Source organism: Arachis duranensis, chromosome 5 (genome assembly GCF_000817695.3).
Source record: "Arachis duranensis cultivar V14167 chromosome 5, aradu.V14167.gnm2.J7QH, whole genome shotgun sequence".
Lineage (NCBI taxonomy): Eukaryota > Viridiplantae > Streptophyta > Magnoliopsida > Fabales > Fabaceae > Arachis > Arachis duranensis.
In genome coordinates, this window is record NC_029776.3 from 81,296,899 (window position 1) to 81,318,036 (window position 21,138).

The 21,138-nt window shown below is 28.8% G+C and overlaps 2 protein-coding genes across 3 annotated transcripts; both read right to left on the reverse strand.

The window, feature by feature from the left end:
* Positions 1 to 1,176: 1,176 nt before the first annotated feature.
* LOC107489713 (probable carboxylesterase 18) lies at positions 1,177 to 2,196 on the reverse strand. Its single transcript, XM_016110467.3, has one exon. The coding sequence runs from the start codon at positions 2,194 to 2,196 to the stop codon at positions 1,177 to 1,179; it is 1,020 nt and encodes a 339-aa protein (XP_015965953.1).
* A 3,417-nt stretch (positions 2,197 to 5,613) lies between these two features.
* LOC107489721 (probable carboxylesterase 18) lies at positions 5,614 to 7,309 on the reverse strand. 2 transcript variants are annotated; one of them, XM_052262254.1, is made up of 2 exons: positions 6,252 to 7,309; positions 5,614 to 5,847 (listed from the first exon to the last, which is right to left on the reverse strand). In XM_052262254.1, the coding sequence occupies exons 1-2, from the start codon at positions 7,135 to 7,137 to the stop codon at positions 5,786 to 5,788; spliced, it is 948 nt and encodes a 315-aa protein (XP_052118214.1). In that variant the 5' UTR covers positions 7,138 to 7,309; the 3' UTR covers positions 5,614 to 5,785. The 2 variants fall into 2 exon arrangements, with proteins under 2 accessions (XP_052118214.1, XP_015965960.1); XM_016110474.3 differs by lacking the exon at positions 5,614 to 5,847 and having other exon boundaries at positions 5,986 to 7,305.
* Between the last annotated feature and the right edge of the window lie 13,829 nt (positions 7,310 to 21,138).

The window sequence follows — 21,138 nt, forward strand, 5'->3', positions numbered from 1 at the left end:
ATAAATATGATTTTTTTTGTAGAAAAGCAATAATAAAAGTTATTAATTAAGTTAATTACATAATAAAAAATTATGAATAATTTTTTAAATAATAATAAAAATTAAAATCACTATTTTCGCATACTACAAAGTTTATAAAAAAAGACAATAAATCAACGCTCAATAAATTATACATTAACCTTGTCAAAAAAATAAGTAATTAATACATTAAATATTGTTATTTATGTACTAATATATATATTATCGATTACTAAGTTATAATTAATTTCTAACCTAATTTTTGGTAATTAAAATTTAAACAATTAAAATCATTAAAGACTGAATATTTTGCACCTAATTGATTTATTTTTGTTATTAAAATTAAAAAAGGATAAATTGTTAATCAATTTTGAATTCAAATTTAAATTTGAGTAAAAAAAATTATTTTAAATTTTATCTCACTAACCAAAATTAATTTTAAGATAAAAAATTATTTGTACTTTATATTGTAGGATAGTGTGATCATTTACTATTCTTCAATAGCAAATATTGCCAAATAAAATAGTATAAAAAATTAAAAGATAATATATTTATCAATTTAGAGAATACTAATTTATTTTCTAATAGAATAAATGATATATTGAATAATAAAAATTGTTATTGATTTGTCTTTAAAGTTCAAACTAACTAATGTAATGGTGTTCCAATAATGTTATCAAGAAATATTAATCAATCTAATAGTTTTTGTAATGATTATAAATCTATGCCAATGAGCTATAATTCAAATGGCATAATTTCTCCACTTTTATTTAGAGATTTTGGGTTCGAGTCTCACTCATAATTTTGGAGAGAAAAAATTATTGTAAGTCTATAAATTTAAAAACTTAAAAATTATGTCATAAAAATAAATCAAATTATCTTAAAACAAACAAGTAAAAAGATTACTTAATCAATCTAAATTTGTTAAGATAAATACTAATTTTATAAAAATATATTTTTTATTTGATTTTTTTAATAAAAAATTTTATATAATTTTATGTATTATTCTGTGTGGAAGACCGAAACTCAGAGGTTTCTATTTTAAATACCATGCTTTTATTGTATTTCTATCTCTATATTTACATATTTAAAATACCATTCAAATAGAACTATGGTTAATTGTTACATTGTTAAAGTCAATCATAACAATTCAACAAATTATTTGGAGTTGGAGACTTCTTTGGTGATGAAATCCTTAACTTGTGAGATCAACTGAAAGGCTTCGGGCAAATTAGGGAACAAATAAAATGCATGGAACATGCTTGGATACTCAATTAACTCAACCTCTTTTCCTGATTTCTTTAACCAATCAAAGTACCTTCTTTGCCAATCTTGTAACGGGTCAAACCCGCCCACAAACACAAGGGTACTCGGGTAATTCAAACCCGAAATATCCATGGCATTGGGACCCGACACATTGACCGCCTCGTGGTCTCGATTCGACCCATCCGGCAAGAAAACCTTCCAAAGCCAATCGGTCCTTGGCATGGACACCAACGGCGCACCATCCCCAAGCCGAATTTCTGCCTCGGTCCGCTCCTCTCCACCGAAGAATGGTTGTATTGATACTAACCCGATTATCCGGATTTTTCGGAGCTCCGACTGTGCAACCCGAAGTGCCACGTGATGTGCCAAATTGGCACCCGCGCTGTCACCAGCAACGAAACATTTTGACACGTCAGCATTTTCCGGCAAGATTGAGGGGTTCTCGTCTAGGAATTTCACGACAGCGAATCCGTCATCGTATTGGTTGGGGTAGCGGTTCTCCGGTGTTAGGCGGTAATTGATGGAAACAACAATGACATTGAGTTGCCTAACGAATCTACGGCAAACTGCGTCGTAACTGAAAGAGGATGGGGCGAAGAACGCGAATCCACCTCCGTGGAAGAAGATGAGGACAGGGAGGGTGGCATCGCCGTCAACAGTAGTAGCCGAGGGACTGTAAAGGCGAAACCAAACGGTTTTTGTAACGTCAATGGTGACGTCTTTGGAGATGACACCTTTAATGGGAGTGGCATTGGGTTTGGTCTTACGGTCGATAATTTTGGTGAAACGGCGGTTAACGGTTCCGTCTTGGCGGCATGCAATGTCGTTTAGAGCAGCGAACAAAGAAAGGGAGAACCGTGTATGCCAAGCAAGGGATAGTTTTGGTAATTGAGAATCACCTTCTGTTGTCATATTTTGAGTTATGTATCTATGTTTGTTGAAAGTGAATGAAAAGTGATTGAGATAATCATAAAACGATAATAAAATAGAACAGACGTTAAATTTAGATCTAGTGAAGATTTCTTTATATAGTTTTGCTATGATTAGTTTATATAAACAAATGTGGAGGAGGAGGTGATCGGTAAATTGTGATATACAAGACTTGTGTTGGGTTTACTCTAAGATTATGTGTTAGAAGAATTGTAAAGGTGAGGCTTTAATTTCTTTCATTTTCCATGAAGTAGACACATTTATTCATAGAGTAATTTTGATCATTAGTTTGAATATATAATATAAGAGGTTAAAAAAAAGGATAAAAATAATTAAAAAATCTAACATTTTGGTGTTTAATTTTGAAAAAGTTTAAAATAAAAAGTTTGGTTTATATTTTTTTGGTGACTTAAAAAGAAAAAAACAACGATTAAGAAAGAAAAAATAAATAAGAAATTGCTTAAAAAAGGCTGTCCCGTTAAATACTACTTTCAAACTCTTTTCAAGGCAACGGAAGCTCCACTTGGGGAGAAAGGGTCCTCATTGCAGTCTTTGCCATGATGTCTGCTATGTATTTGCATCTCTCAAGATCAACCGGATATCAGCACACTATTTCCAGGACATAATATCTCGGATTTTGAACACCAAAGGATCAATAAACCCTACAATAGTAAAAGCCTCCACACAGTATGTCTCACATATAATGTCTCTTTGTCCCGAATCCCTGCTAAAAGAAAGCCTTTCCAAATAGTAAACAACTCTCCTTGCAAAATGCTACTACTCTCAATTGTTCCCAAACAGCAATCTCTACTAACACAAGCAAAACCAACTCGAGCACCATTGCCATGATAGCTAGCATCACAATTAATCTTAATGGTGGAGGGGATAGACTAAGAGTTAGTGTTGCTCTGCAGAGACTGATGCTGTAACAGCCCAGACCACCCACTAGCATGATATTGTCCGTTTTGGCACACAAGGCCTCACGGTTTTGCCTTTGACGATAGGGATGATAGTCGAAGCCCCCCACACTCCCTCGTCAAAGCGCGTCATGCTAGGGAGAGGTATCCGCACCCTTATAAGGCATGCTTCGTTCCCCTCCCCAATCGATGTGGGACCTTACAATCCACCCCCCTAAGGGAGCCCAGCGCCCTCGCTGGCACATCGATCCGGGCTCCGGCTCTGATACCATCTGTAACAGCCCAAACCACCCGCTAGCACGATATTGTCCGCTTTGGCACACAAGGCCTCATGGTTTTACCTTTGACGATAGGGATGATAGCCGAAACTCCCCACACTCACTCATCAAAACACGTCATGCTATGGAGAGGTATCCTCACCCTTATAAGGCATTCTTTGTTCCCCTCCCCAACCGATGTGGGATCTTACATATGCAGAGGGGAATAGATATTCTCAAGGTTCCATTGTCCAGATGACCAAAGATCCAAGATCCTGAGATCCGAATCAGAAATGTAGACATAATCCATCTCCTGACACAGTCGCCCCTTTTTTTTCCATTTAGAAAACCAAAAGTTATGTTCTAAATTCCCAGTGCACCAAATAAAACCTTCCTTCAGAATATCCCAAACTCGACATATACTCTTCCAAACATAAGATCCCCTTCTTCGAGACCGATTGAAACAATCATCCTTAGAAGAATGGTATTTCTCCGTCAACAGTTGAACCCATAGCTTGTCAGGATGGTGAAAAAGTTGCCAAACTAGTTTTTCAAGAAAAGCAATATTAGCACAAAAAGGATATCTGATTTCCAGACCTCCAAACTTTTTAGGGGTGAGCAACACTTTCCAGTCAACTAGATTCAGGCCTCTACCATCAATTTGACCCTTCCATAAAAAGTTTCGCATCATGGATTCTATCTTATTAGTTATCCCTTTAGGGAAGAGAGATACCTACATGCGGTAAGTAGGAATCGCAGTCACTACCGAGTTGAGCAAACAGAGTCTGCCCGCCTTATTAAGCAATTTTCCTTTCCAGCTGGCTAGCTTTTCCCGAAACTTATCCAAAATATCGTTGAAAGTTGCGCGTGTCACCCGAGAGTGATTAAGGTTCACCCCTAAATACTTGCCCAAGTTCTGGACGAATCTGATGGAGGACACTCCGGTGAAAATCTCTTTTCTTGTCGCTGAAACATTCCTGGAGCATAGCGTTTTAGATTTCTCCACATTAACCTTCATCCCAGAGGCTCTGCTGAAAATTTCCAAAGCTACCATTACAGTTTGAACTTGCTGTTTTTCGGCTTTATAGAAAAGAAGCAAATCATCGATAAACATCAAATAAAAAATTTTTGGACCCTCTCTAAAAACCGCAACCAACTTCCACAAGCCCCTATCAACTTGTTAATTAATAGAACAGGACAATGTCTCCGTACACAATACAAACAGATACGGTGATATATGAAAAAGACGCTATGTCTTTTGTAGGGCATAATTTTGTAATATTATCCTTTTATCTTTATATTTTTGTAATAAAATTTTTCATTGAATAAGAGTGACATATTCACTCTCCATCTTTCCAATGTCACTTACTTTTTCCATAATTTTGGTTAGATATTGTACTTTTAATAAACTTTTTTTCTCGTTATCATTCTAAATATAACTTTTTTTTATCAAAATTTATATTTATAAATTTGTGTTGTATAAAAGTTTAACCATGTTAAGTATATACTAAAATCAACTGTTAAAATCAGTTAACAATATAAAATATACATTGAAATATAAAATATACACTAAAAATAAATTAAACAAGGATTTGGATCCTCTAAAGTTTAAATTTTACTTTAGAGAATAAAGTGTGATCTTTTACCCTTGAATAGTTTCTCTTTCATATTTATTCTTGGTCCTACCTATGAAATTAATGGTGAGAGATCACACTTTACTCTCTAAAGTGAAATTCAAACTTTAGAGGATTCAAATCCATTAAACAATATATGTATTTATACACAAATATATAATAATTAATTTTAAAGTACAAATAATATTTTTTATACAAATTTTAGAAAGTAAATATTAATTATTTTTTTTTTAAGGTTTGATACTCAACAACTTTCAGTCATTTCAACTATTTTAATTAATTCCATTTGTGTTATTATTATACATGCTTAAAAAATAAAATGATGGACTAATGATAAGTAAATTAATATACTAGTATATATATAATATAGATGAAAAGGAGTTAATAAGGTCCAAGAGATCCAACTTTGTTGAAAAAAGAGATTATTATTTTTTAATAAATTGTCATTTTTAACTATAAAAATATAACTAAGTCAATATTTAAAAATTGTTCATGTTCGATAAAACTATGTAACATGAATAATTTGTTAGATAATTTTATCGAATTAATCTATTAGAATATTGAATTAGATTGTCTCGTTTGACATTTGAAAAAGATTAGAATGGTAATTTATTCATTGCTTTTCGTACATGCAAGAAAGAAGTAATAAACGAATGATGTAGTTGAGACTATCGGACAACGCCACCCACACATGTGTTGATAGGGCAGGTGCGGTTGGGTTTTGACCTTTGGCTGATTTGTGCATTGATTACCACATATTATGTTAATTGCCCATGCTCCTGGTTGTACCTTGTTTAAGTGTGTAAAGACTCAAAGAGTTCAAACCTGATTATCGTCAATTAAAATATATAAAAAAATAAAAACTAATATTTAAGTATTATGTAGTATTAATTTTACATTTATTAAATTTTGCATCATCACATGATTCACTGATAAAGTGATAATAATTCATCTACAAACTTACAGACTTTAATTTTAATCTTAGTCTTATTTTTAATACCATATGACAGGTATCAAGCATTGTCTCTAGTAGAGAAAATTAATAAACTTTTAAGCATACTGTGAAGAAAGTCAACTTAATAATGATACTAATGATTATTCGGAATTAGACACCCTATTGGCGATGAAATCTTTGACTTGTGAGATCAATTGAGAAGATTCAGGCAAATTAGGGAATACATAAAAGGCATGGAACATAGTTGGATACTCAATTAGCTGAGCCGCTTTACCTGATTTCCTTAACCACTCATAGTATCTTCTTTGCCAATCCTGTAACGGATCAAACCCGCCCACAAACACAAGGGTATTTGGGTAATTAAGCCCTGAAATATCCAAAGCATTTGGACCCGATACGTTACATGACCCGTGGTTCCGGTCCGACCCGTTTGGTAAGAACGCCTTCCACATCCAATCAGTCCTTGCCACCGACACCAGCGGCACCCGATCGTGTTGGATCTCCGCCTTGGTTCGCTCCTCGCCTCCGAAGAACGGCTGGATCGAGAGCAAACCGAGGACCCGGACTCTTCGGAGCTCCGATTGCGTAATCCGAATTGCCACGTGGTGCGCCAAATTGGCGCCAGCACTATCGCCGGCGAGGAAGCATTTTGCCAAGTCAGCATTTTCCGGCAGGACCGAGGGATTCTCTTCGAGGAATTTCATCGCTGCGAATCCGTCATCGTACTGGCAAGGGTAACGGTGCTCCGGCGTAAGGCGGTAGTTGACAGAGATAACGATAGCATTGAGTTGATGGCAAAATCTTCGGCAGAGTGCGTCATAAACGACGGAAGCTGGGGAGAGGAATGCAAATCCGCCACCATGGAAGTACATGACAACGGGGAGGGTGACATCATGGGCGGTGGTAGAGGAGGGGGCGAATAGGCGGAACCAAACGTCTTTTGCTGCGTCAACGATGACGTCTTTGGAGGTGACCCCGTTAACGGGGTTGGCCTTGGGTTTGGTCTTGCGGTCGAAGAAGTTGTAGAAACGGCGGTTGACGGAGCCGTTAGGGCGGCATGCAAAGTCAGTTGTAACAGTCAAGAAAGAAATATAAAGTTGCGTAGACCAAGATAGACTTAATTTTGGGGCTTCGGCATAGGAATCACTTCTTTCTTCCATTTTGTTTTGTGTGTGTTTTTAGGTGAGTGGAAGGAATTCATAAAAAGATTGGGAGCAAGTAATTCAAGTTCCTTTTATTTTAGTAGTACACTACTAGTATTGAGGATGCACTTTCAAATTGATTTTTTATTAGTAGGTAAAAATTTAGGTCCAGTTAATTTTATATAAAATTTATAATTAAAAATTATTAAATAAAAATTTAATTAAATTAATTAAATTATTTAATTATTTTTAATTATTAATTTTACATAAAATTTAATTGTACATAAATTTTTATTTTTTTATTAATAAAACTTCAGTTTGGAGGTTGAAGATATAAATGAGGAGGGAAAGGCGGTAGGTGAATCTACAAGAGATCATAATTGTTTTAGCGCCAATTCAATGGTGTGTATTACTTTATACAGCTATGCTATAAGAAGTGTTGTTCCTCTTTCTTCCTGCATGCGACAAATAATGATTTTTTATTTTAATATTGACGTGATCTTATTTATATCATATTTTGTTGAAACTAAAATTACTATAAGACACTTTAAAATGTTAAATTATAAAACTACACAACAGAGAGGTAATATAAAATGGTCATAGTTTAAAATTTTAGGTAACATATGAGGTGAAATATTCGATAGAGTAAATTTTTATTTTCAACTATTTTAAAATATACAAAAAGTATTTTCAGAATGATAATGTTTCTATTGTATTTCTTTAAAAGTTTTGAATGCGTCTATTAATTTATAATATTTTTAATTTAATTTTTTAAATTTATTATGACAAAATAACGATATGATGAGGATTTTGTCTGCTAAAATTGTGAAAATATTTTTAAAAAATAGTTTATTCATCGTACTTTATTTTGTTTTTTTTTTTGGTGTTTATGTTATATTCCATACATTATTAAATTTTAATTTGATAAGTTTTTTTATAATCAAGGGCTTATTATTTAGTTACTGTAATTTAATTAAGATTTATTTTTCATCACTAAATGATGTTATGTGTATTACAGTTATTGCCATTAAATAATATTTGTAGTAGCATTTTTTTAGTTTGTACTTAAATTAGTTATTTAATAAAAATTTGTCCGGTAACTCATAAAAATATATACAATGTTATCTATGTTTTTAATTTGAGAATTTTTAATTTAGTTACTTATTGACTTGTAATATTTAATATGGTATTTTGATATTTTTTAAGAAATTAGAACACATTTTGCCATGACCAAATTTTGCTATCTATTAAATTTTTAGTTGGATAAAAATTCTATAATAAAAACGATCCATATAATTTGTACAATACATTAATAAATATATGAGATAAAATAAGACGTATTTTTGTACTATTTTTCAGTAGTTGTTGTTTTGTGTTTAAGATAGATCTTTTCTAATTTTACTATTTAATTTTATGATGATGGGTGGCTCTGAGCATTTGTATAATTATAGTTAATCCTGTATTTGGCAATGGATTTGGAATAGAAATTATATTAGTTAATATAATGTGATTGCTGATTCATTGAATTTTTCAATTATATTTGTTAGAACATAAGGTAGCAAGACGCAAAGAAAAAAAACGATTGTAAGAGCACGATAAAAAGTGAAAATATTTAACTCTCTTGGATAAAGTACGATTGAAGGCACAGAAGTTTTTTTTATTGAAAGTGAATCAATCTTTAAACTCTGTTGTGGGTTAAAAGTGAATCAGTTTTAAATATGTCGTGGGGATAAAAAGAATTGAGTACGTAGTAGTAGTTTTTTTTATTGAAATCAGTTTTTATGTTCTGTGGGATAAAGCCAGTTTTTAATAAAAAGAAAATAGGGGTAAAATAGGAAGAAAGAATTGGATACCAAACTTTCGTATCCCTATTATATATTGGTATAGATAATTATATTTTATATATTTTCAGTTATCGTCCTATAATAATATATTGATCACTTATATACTATTGTATTATAGGCTATTATGTATGAAACATACTGACAAAAAATAATAAATAATTAATATTTTGTTCACGTAATTTTATTTATATATCATTATTATGATTATAGTATAACGTTATTTATATTAATTATTTATATTGAATAATTTTTCATTATTATTTTTATTATTTTTATTATTATTATTATTATTATTATTATTATTATTATTATTATTATTTGTATTTTTATTATTATTATTATGATTATAGTATAACGTTATCTATTTTAATTATTGAAAATTTAATAATTTTTAAAAAAATATCATGAAAAGGTAAAAATAAAAATATAATTAATAAATTTAATTTTAGAATGTCATTTATCCTAAGTACGTAGTATGTGTTTTCTTTATTAGAAGTGGTTCAATTTTTAAATTTTGTTCGTAGGTAAGTTCATTTTTTAATAAAAAAAGGGATAAAAAATAGATGAGAACATGTGTTTTCTCATTATATATTGGTATAGATAGATAGCTTTTGTTATTTTTTAGCTGTTATATTTGTACTTAGGTGAGATATATCCTAATTTTATTTTTGATTTCTTAGAATTATATATCATTACCAATTGAGAATACAAAAAATTAAAAAAAAATTAAATTAAAGTGTTGTTAAGAATTTTAATGTTACATTGATTTATTAATTTAATATATAAATTTTATTTTTGATTATAAAATTATTATCAAAAACTTTAATATAAGAGTACTTTTTGTCGTTAGTCTTACATGACATCATTTTTTTATTTTTTTTTACAAATATATAAAAATTATATATTACGTTATATATTATATTGGACGGCGAAAATGAAATATATTAAAGAAATATTATTATTAGTTATTGACCATTAATTTTTTTTAAAAAAATTTTATAGATGAATCATGTCTAAAAAATTTGGAATGTTAACTTTTAAATTCATATATGATTAATATGTTGTTTGATTAAGAAAGATACTGTTTGGATGGTAAACCATGTATAGTAATATTAATTTAATTAATTTTGTTACAAAATATTAATGATAAAATAGCAACCAATTATGTTATTTTTATTTCTGTACCTGTGGCAGTTCTATTGCCATGCACTTCCATTCCTGCATTTTTAAAATGTAAAATATAATTATTAAGAACTAATTCAATTTATAACAATAAAATTTAAATGATGTTGTCGTGTTACCTGTAACAGATTGATGATAAGCGGTAGATCTGGCCATTTGTCTAATTGTAGTCAATCTGGCTACCCCTATGTTTGTAGTTAGTCGGGCACCTCCACCAGTGTTTGGCATTGAAGTTGTCTCAGTTGATATGGCAACTTGTTTTCCTTGTTGAATCATCTCCCGATAACTTGCACGTCTTCTAGCCAGGTATTGTTGTCTCTGTTCTTCGGTCATATTCTGTCTTCTTCGCCTAGCATAATCTGTCCAACTGGGTCTTGACGTGGCTGTGAATTTCGTGAAGTTTCCATTTTTATTTGTCAGAAAGCTTAAGAGTTGTGAGAGCACGATTTAAAGGAAAAAAGTCTCTTAAGAGTTGATAGTGAGTTAGTTTTTAAAGTGAGTACGTAGTAGTAGCAGTTTTTTACAGTTTTAAAATATATCGTGGATTGATGGGAATCAGTTTCACATTCTACAGTGGAGTAAATTATTTCCTTTATAAAAAATAAGAAAAATGGAGGACGTAGTAACAGTTTTTTGTATATTGAATCAGTGTCTAAATAAAAAAATAAACAGGGATAAAATAGTAAGAAAAAATTGGGTACCAAATTTTTTTATTCCCATTATACGTTGGTATATTGTATATATTGGTATAAATTTAATTAATGAGTACACTTTTATCTGTTTTGTTTAAAAAGTAAATGTTGGACAAAAAAAATATGTAAACCATGTGTTGTACAATTTATTATTTCGATACTTTAAATACTATTGTCCCATTGAAATAAAATAAATATATTTTATATACTATCAGTTATTGTACTATAATGATATATTGATCACTTATAAAAAAATTATACATAAAAAATCATAAATAATTAATATTTTGTTGACGTAATTTATTTATTTACCATAAAAAATATATAAACCGTATATATTAATTTTATTATACAATACCAACTAATTATGTTATTATAAAAATATATTGGTATAGATTACTTGTAACTATACAAATATTAATATAAAAATATGACTCAAAATGATTAATAAAATGTTTTCTATTATAAGGTTAACTCTTTGGGTAGATGTTTTTTAAAATAATAAAATATTTATTTGAAAATGCTTATATTTATTGTTAAATATTTATAATTATAATTATTTTAAATATTTTAATTATCTTCAGAGTACTATTATTAAAATATTTTGATAATAATTTTTATATTTTTTATTATGTTTAATTTTTATATTATTAAAAGATAAGCAGTTTGATTTTAATCTATTTACGACTAAGAGCGGAGGAGTTACATAACTCCTTCATCGGCTAATAGAGAATTTACCAAATGTACTTAATTAAGTAGTTTTAGTTTACAAAGTCGGGGGTAAAATAGGAAAATAAATTTAGATACAATATATATCGTTGTTTATTGTGTTTAATTTTTATATTATTAAAAGATAAGTATTTTAACTCCTTTCATTATTAAAAGTGAGCAGTTTGATTTTAATTCATTCACGATCGAGAGTGTAGGAGTTACATAACACCAAACGTACTTGAGTAGGTAGTTTTAGTTTACAAAAATAGGGATAAAATAAAAAAATAAATTTGGATACCAAACTCCCCTATCCACTTTATATATTGTTATAAATTTAATAATAATATATAAAATACACATAAAATCAAATATTAATTTTATTTTTTTAATATACTTTATTACTTTCACAACTACTATTATTTTTTATCATTATCACCACTAAAATTTTAACATCAACTTAAATTACTGCCAAGAACTCAACAAAACATTTATATCAATAATTAACTAAACACTTATTCTTTTAAAAAATAAAAGAAAATTGAACCATAGAACTCTGGTCTTGTCCCTCTTCTGTCGTCGATAACTGTGAAATTGTTCATTTTTGCTAATGGTCTTCGATTCTAACTAAGATCCATCGTACGCATGATCTCCACTATAAATCCAGTTATCCAGTTCCATCTCCTTCTCTCTCTGTTTCAATTTATGTTTTTGAGTATTGGTTCATTAGTAGTAGAGAAATTGAAGGAGGAGAAAGCAGAGAAAAAAAAGAACAAAAAGATAAACATGTCTATCTAAATTTATCCCAGTAAATAAAACGATAAACATGTACTATTATATCTAATAATTAATATCTATGTCTCAACAAATAAACACATTCTTAAACACTTTTTCAACATGCTGGAGGGCCAGTTAGGTATTTGCCTACTATTTTCTCAATTCTTTTTGGCATCACATTACATGTATCAATGCGCTATATATCTAGCTTGTAATTTTGTTTTATGAGCGCCTAATTCATTTAAGAATGGAGCTAATAAATGTGTCTAAAGTCTTAAAGTGGATCATGTAATTGGTCTTGCAAATCGAAATTGTATTTGAGATTCTAATTACACTAAAAATATTTTTGAGATTGACTAGCGTAACCTACTTTAATTTATTAGATGTTTTTTGGTAATGATAGTTTGATATGATATAATGAACTAAATATCCATTTTGCTCTCTAAGATTTACGCAATTATTTACTGGAAAAATATAGGTAACCAACAATATTTTTGAACAATATGTAAATAATGTGAATTAATAGGGTTAAAAGAGTAAATTTAAATTAGTAGCATTAAATTAAAGTGAAGTGTATCTTTCTTTGATTGGTGATTGTTCATATTGTTCAAAATAATCATTGTTCCCTAGCATTTCCCTTACTTATTTTAGTTCCTGAAATTCAAAAATATTTATGTTGGTCCTCCATATTTAAGTTCGGACACCAATATGGTCCCTAAATTCTTTCCGTGCTGAAATTGCACTCTCCCTTCCACGTTGATGAGTAAACGACATCGTTTACTTTTGGCGTCCAAACAAGTTAGAAACGAAGAATAATAGAAGTAGATAAAAAGACAAATACTTTATTTTGGGTCTCCATTGTTTATTCTCTCTTTATATACAAAACAACGACATTTCTGACTTGTTTGGATTTCAAAGAAAAACGACGTTGTTTACCCATCATTCAACGTGACATGAAAGGTATCATCTGAGCATTCTGTTTGTCTAATTATCACCAGAAAGAATTGAGAAATTACATTAATGTCTAAATTTAAATATGAAGGACTAGTATAGATAATTTTAAATTTTAAAGACTAAAATAAATAATCACGTGAATCTCAAATTCCAAAATAAATATTTAGTTGATATAATGACATAGATAAATAGATAATAATATTATATGTTACGATATAATATTGTGGGTGGTGAAAATATATGTGTCAATAGTGATACGTAAAATGTTAATGTGGATGATAATGAAATATGTCATAATAATCATGTTATTTATGTGCCAATTTGATATCATATATTATCATGCAATTTGTTCACATTATCTAGCATGTTATCATTATAAGATCAAATTGGTTATTAAATTTATATTAAGCAATTGATTTTAGTATTCGAAATTAAACAAATACAAATTAAATTAATCCAAAGACCAATTATATAATTCTGTTAAAAAAATGAGTATTGTACATAATATCCTTATTCTTTAAATATTTTTATTGTAAAATAAACAATTTTCATCTCTTAATTAAAAAAATACTTTTTAGCATAGTATTATCTCTATATAATTATATTGCAATTGCTGAATTGCTGCTCTACTTTTCTTGGCCTGGGTAATGGGCTTTGATGCTCTCACCACCAAGAAAAAACAAAAAAGTAAAATGCTCATGTTATAGGGTTTGTTAATTGCCAATGAGCCATAGCTCACACGATATTCTGTCTTCTCCCCATTTTAAAGGTCTTGAAACTATAACTGAGAAAGAAAAAATTGGTAAATATGTGAGAAATGTGTAGATGTGTATTGTGTACCTAGGATAGAAGAAGAAAATTAGTGAGTTATACCAATAGCAACCGAGAAGAAGAAAATTAGTAAGTATGTGAAGAGTGTGTGGGTGTGTATTACTCTAAACTCGATGAAACCTACACATTTTCGGACCATGATTGTACTGGGTAAAAACCGAGCCGTTAACATTATTTTCTTATAAGTTAGCATATAAAAATATCTAAATTTTCAAGACTTCAACCATTATTTGACATGGTAAAAACTTACTTAGAAAAATATAACAAGAACCAACCCTTTCCTAAAATTAAAACATAACCACAATCAATACTAATATTATCTAATAACACCAAATATTTAAATCAATACAAATAACACAATATTATACATTAGTCTAAAGTCTTATGCATTTTAAACATAAAACATTAATTTATAGTCTTATAATGACTAATAATACAAAATATTAAGATTTACAATACTTAAATTCCACATAAGAATAGCCATCATCCATCACTAATAATACAAAATATTAATTGTGTATAATGACCGGGTCGAATTCGGATAACTCGAGCTATGGTTCGGACCCGACCTGAAATAATGACCGAATCTATTTTTGAGATTCTTACATATTCGGTCATAGACCCGATAAAATTACACCAAATTAGCCCCTAAAAAATTCATGATCAAATTAGATTTTTGAACCGGACCGGACCATAAATATTCCTAAATTCAATTATGATTTTGTTACCTTTAACTTAAACATAGATTTAATTTTATATTTTTTATTTTACATAGATTTAATTTTATATTTTTTATTTTACTAATAATATTTTTATAAAATACATAATAATTAAATATGATAATTGATTAAAAATAATTGATTTTCAACAGGTAAAATCAGGTGAAGATTTTTAAGATATGCATAAAGTTAGACTGAAAATTTTCTAAGAGTACAGTAGAATTAAGTTTTAAAAAAATTTAAATTTATAAATAGAGTTAAAGTGGAGTCTAATTTTTAGACTACCTTAATTAACCACAGAGAGGGATAATTTCTTGTTGATAATTTCTAGATAATTTATGTAGATAATTTCTTGTTGATTTAAGCATTTTTGGAAATGAAATTGTATTTACATTTTATTGTGTTATTTTTTTTAATTTTATTTCAATCCATCGCAACGAAATGTATTTATTTCTTATTATATATTTTGCATCTATAAATACTAACCTAAGGCAACATAATTGAGAGCCCAATCAACATTAATTAGTAATTTATCTACACTATCTTATTTAGAGCTGTTATCTTATAAACATGATCTATAATTTGGAGGAGACACAGATACGGAAATATTAAGATTGAGAGACAGAAATTGAAATAAATTTTAATATTTTGTTTAGTATAAAATAAGAGATATAAATTAAAATAAGAATAAAATTTTAATTTTTTACATAAAAAATAAAATTAGAATTAATTAACTAAAATAAAAATATTTTAAGTATAAAATATTATTAAAATTTTAGTCTCTATTTATAAAAATTTTAGTCTCCTGTATTCTCACTTTTTAAAAATACTAAAATATTAAAATTTTGGAGACAAAAATAAATATTTTAATATCAATTTCTAAATTAATAAACTTCATACTAAATCTCAATCTTTCCTCAAAATAAACGCTAGCTAAGATACATCACAATCTTGGAGCTTTGAGTTATCTGTTATTCGCTTCAAATACCAAATTTTTATTAACCATCTTCTATTTGCTTTGCTTTTATGCTTCCCTTTTCCTTAGCTTGCATTATTAATTACATCAATTTAAATGCAAAAAAATCTAAGGAATCTTACACATGTTAAGTGGTACCACTAAACTACTAATTTAAGTTTGTTATTTTCTATGGCATAAAGGAAAAACCATGAAACTTTTCCAGATTATTTTCCTCTTTGTCTATCTATATCTCTTGTAGATGGTGGTACTTTTTCCTCCCTCCTTTTAATAAATTAATTAATGAAATAAAGGCTAGCACAATAATGCTCGTAAAATATCACTTTCGTAATTAATGAATTAATCTACTAAATTTTGCACTTCCAAGGCATTTTATTTTACACGTTAGGCAACGAATTATTCTATATATTAACATGTGTAACTAATTTTTTTCCTACATATAGAAAAAAGAACATAAAATTAAATAAACCTACTAGCTAGTAGCTACTTGTGTATAAGGAAATGTATATCAATAAAACCAACATACACTTCTCAAATGATGCCATTTTTTTCATATTTCCTTAATTAGTATCAATTTCGTTTTCTCTTTTTTTAAAGTTAAGATTAAATTAGTACTCTATTAAGAAAGATGGGACATATATTGTATTATTGTGTAGTAGTTGTTCATCACAAGCAGCAGATGAATAAATTTCTTATTAGTTTCTTTATTTAATAATAAATATAGAAGAAACCTTTTGTGGTACATATATAACTCAGATCAGATTTGTATATATATAAAACACAATAATTAATAGAAGTATATAATATAAAAAAATTTAAATATACCTGAAACATCGATATTCCAATTATTTTAATCATTAATTTTAATTAATATATATTATATATATTATTTATAATTTAAATCAACCGTTAAAATAATTAGAAACTCTTCCTATAATATAATGAATATCAATTACTTCACGTATGTGTGATGACTGATACTCCTAACTAGTATTAATATTTATGTGCAGGTAATCAAGATTTTCTTTACTGAAAAGTTAGATTAAGAAGTAACATACAAACATAGATAATTGTATGATGGATCAACCCAATGATCACGTATCTTAATTAAATATGAAAATTAAAGGAAGAATGGTATCAAAATATAATTAAGCTGTTTCGTTTCATATGTCCATCTGTTGATTAAGTATTGGGCCGAGTAATAAGTTATGTAAGTATTATTAATTAATTAATTTAAAGTATGTATTTTAATCGTGGGGCAAACTAATTAATCATTATTACAAGCCATGTAATTAAAGAGTATAGATCAAACCTAAACTAAATAAATTAGAAGAACCTAATAATAGTATTTACTAATAATCTGCAATAATCAGAATTTAGGAAGATTAGTGGTAGATATATAGTTGAATAAGGATATATAACTACCACTGATTTCTTCATAAATAACAAAATAAATGTGTCTACATACATATAAATATTGTCATATATTATGCTGACAAAATTTCGGACACCATTTTAAGTATATGATATACTTTTTCAAATAACTAACTAGTTAGCTAACATGATTCAAAACATAAAATAAATTTGTCAACAAGAAGCTAGAAGCAAGAGTGTGTGTGTGTATATATATAGTTGATGTTAAACGTGTCGAACAGATCAAAAGGACAACATAAGCAAATGATACTGCATTGCATAGCATAGCATGTGAACCTTTTTTGTGATGATGCATTATATATTAACTAAATCAAAATGTTCTCAATTCCAAAACATAGTCCTTATTATTATTCCTTCAGCAAATTCATTTTTTTATTTAAAAAAAAAATTATTATAGGATAAAATATTTTTTATCTAAAAGTTTTTTAAAAATTTTAAAAATATCTTTAAATTTTATTTTCTTTCAATTTTGTTCTAAAAAATTTCGATTTGCATCAAATATATTTCTGACGACTAATTTTTCAAAAAATTTAAGACCAATAATTTAACAACAATTTTATAAAAATAACCCTCAATATAAATAAACCAAATATAATTTTTTTGAAAAAAAAAATTACAATAGATTATAAAACTTTGATGCAAATAAAGAAAGTAGTATATTTTTTTACTACTTTGATGCAATTAAAAATTTAACCATCAAAAATATATTTGATACAAATAAAAAATTTTAAAATAAAATTAAAATTAAATAAAATTTAAAAATATTTTTAAAATTTTTACCAAACTTTAAAAATAAAAAATATATTTTACTCTTTATTATATATACATAATAGCAGTATGTAGTAGTAGTAATAATATATAGTAAAGTTATTGTAGTTTTTTAAAGTTTCTTAAAGTATATATGATGACAGACCTACCTGTGTAAAAGATACTTCAAATGTTGTAGTTTTTTAATTAAGAAGGATCCAGAAATTGAACTGTACTTTTTATGTGTGTCCTTTGCATATATAGGAACTTAATTAGCTTAACTCATTTTTCTTTCTGAAAATATTATTACTAACTTGTGTCATTATCCAAAGCTCACCTCTAATCTCTATTGACTAATATCTCTTCTATATGACTTATATTGTTATTGACCAATTATATATTTTATTATTTTTTTTCTTTCAAGAGTGTATTTCTCATATTTGTAGTAAATTAAAGTAATATTAATTTACCATCGAACTATAACTCAAATGACATAATCTTTCCATACTCACTTAAAAATCGCAAATTCAAATCTTTTTACTCTTAATAAAAAAAGAAAAGTAATATCAATTTATAGTAAAGTGTTATAATTAAGCCAATAAAAAGGGAGTTTTAGTTTATGCTTGGCCAATCTCAAAAAATAACACTCTAGATTTTTTGTTTATATAATAATCATATTTTTATCATAAAACATCAAAATTTTACTTCACAAGCAATTAAGGAGCACCTGCTAAAAAATTATTCCAATCAATAATCACAGGAATGGTAATGAGTAATGACTAATGAAGTGAGCAAAGGATGGGTTGCAGTGAATTGCACCAATAATTGGAGGCAGTGCGCTATAAATACGAATTTATGGGTTCTACAGTACAATTAAACACATGGCACCTTCTTGCTCAAGCACGTACCCTTTGGTAGTTAAAATGTTAAATACAGTTCACTCTCTAATCTCTTTGGCTAAGTTAGGGAAAAAAAAAAGTGTAGATTAATAGATAACTTTTTTTTTAAACTACTATTATTTATTATATATAATTTATAAAAAGGATCTTTTTTGGTTAGTTATTTTCTGAGATTAAATTATATATAAACAATTTGTCATAATAACTAATTCTGGTTTTATTATTTTTATACACCTTTAATAAATAAAAAAATAAACAAATAAATATCTTAGTGTCTATTAATACATAACATTTAATTATTGTGTTGATTTATTAATGATTTTTTAGTATTATTCTAAATAAAACTTAAAAAAATAAATATTACTGTTTGTTAAATCAGTTTAATAGAGTACAATATTTTTTAAACATAAACTTCAAAAATCTTCTAAAATTTATTATGTGAAAAAAATTAACATATCAATAAGGACAAATATAAGTATATAATTCTCATAATAGACAATATAACCAGTAAGAAAAAGATTGTTAATGAATTGTAACATGTCGCACCATAAAATAATTTTGTTGATGTTGAATAAAACGATTTTTTAGAGGAGCAACTATTATAAAAGGGAGAGATGATTGTGTGTGAATAGTATGGTGCTAAAAAATAATTTTAAGTATGTTTTTTGTTTAGTGTATGGTGGTGCATCAAAAGAAAGAGAAGCTTATTATGTGAGAAGAGTTGAGCTTTTTATCTAAACTTTGTCAAGTAATTTTTTGTTATTTGAGGGACTTTAATGAGGTTGTTAAGGTAGAAGAGAAGAAAGAAATTACCACTTTGATAGTGACTACAGCTGAGTTTAAATTTTGGATTCAGGATATGGAGCTTTTGGACCTTGCACTTACTGATCGTATGTTCACATGGTTTAGGGGTCAGTCGTGTAGCCGCATTGATAGAATGCTAGTTAGTTTGGAGTGGTTGGAAGAGTTTCCCAAAACAAGGTTTAGAGGAGGTTTGAGAGGTTTATCAGACCACTGTCTATTGATTGTGGATATCATAATATTGGGAGGGGGTCGAGACCTTTTTCGGAGTCTGGATGCTTGGTTTACTCATGAGAGTTTTTTTAGGATGGTAAAGGAAGAGTGGAGAAATTCGGGCGACGTACAATTTATTGACAAGATGAAGGCTTTGATGGTCCTACTGAGTAAATGGCATAAGGAGAATTTAGGGACATTGATATGAAAATTATGAAGTTTGAAGAAGAGATAAAGAAAGTAGATGATATGGTTAGCAATGGGATTGTTAATGGAACTGTGGAAGCAAGAAGGAGGGTGTTGGTGAGTTCTTGTAAGAAATGATATATCAGAAAAGAGTTACATTACAAACAGATGTCGCGATCCAGACATGTCAAGGAGATGGATAAGAACACCCGCTATTTTCACAATTTAGCCTCAACTCGAAGGAGAAACAATCGGATTAAGTCTTTACTGATTCATGGGAGGATAGTGAGAAATCAAGTAAGGATTAAGGTTGCTATCAGAGACTTTTATAAGAATTTATTTCATCAGGAGACCTCGCCGGCAATAGGATTCCATGATGGGATGGTTAACCGGATAACTGAGGAGGAGGCAGTAGAGTTGAAATGGATGCCGTCTAATAAGAAAATTAAGGATGCAGTTTGGGATTGTGAGTCAACTAAGACACCAGGCAGTGATAGGTATAATATGAATTTCAGTCAGCTGTTTTACCTAGGAATGCGAATGTTACTTAGGTGGTTTTGGCGCCAAAGTTTGTCGACACTAAAGAAATCAAGGACCTTAGGCTGATTAGTATGATGGGTTGTGTTTATAAGGTTATATCAAAGATCCTGGTTCAGAAGATACGGAAAATAATGCCAGGGTTGGTAGGAGAAACACGGAGTGCTTTTGTGCAGGGTAGAAAGATACATGATGGGGTTTTGATTGCATGTGAAATTGTGCAATGGTTGAAGTTAAAGAAAAAAAGCTCGGCAAGTATTAAACTAGACATCCAAAAGGCTTATGATCGATTCAAGTGGAGTTTTGTAGATATTGTTTTGCAGAAGATGGGGTTTGGCCGTAGATGGAGGGCGTGGATAAAAGAGTGTGTGTGTGTTATGCATCTATGTCGGTCCTAATAAATAGCTCGCCTTCTAAGCCCTTCAAAATGGAAAGGGGTTTACAACAAGGGGATCCTCCTTCTCTCTTTCTATTTATGCTTGTTGTGGATGTTCTACATAGGATGATTAGAGAGGCAGT

Excerpts from the sequence above, each read along its gene's own strand:
- LOC107489721 (XM_016110474.3), bottom strand. The coding sequence starts at position 7,137 with ATGGAAGAAAGAAGTGATTCCTATGCCGAAGCCCCAAAATTAAGTCTA.
- LOC107489713 (XM_016110467.3), bottom strand. The coding sequence starts at position 2,196 with ATGACAACAGAAGGTGATTCTCAATTACCAAAACTATCCCTTGCTTGG.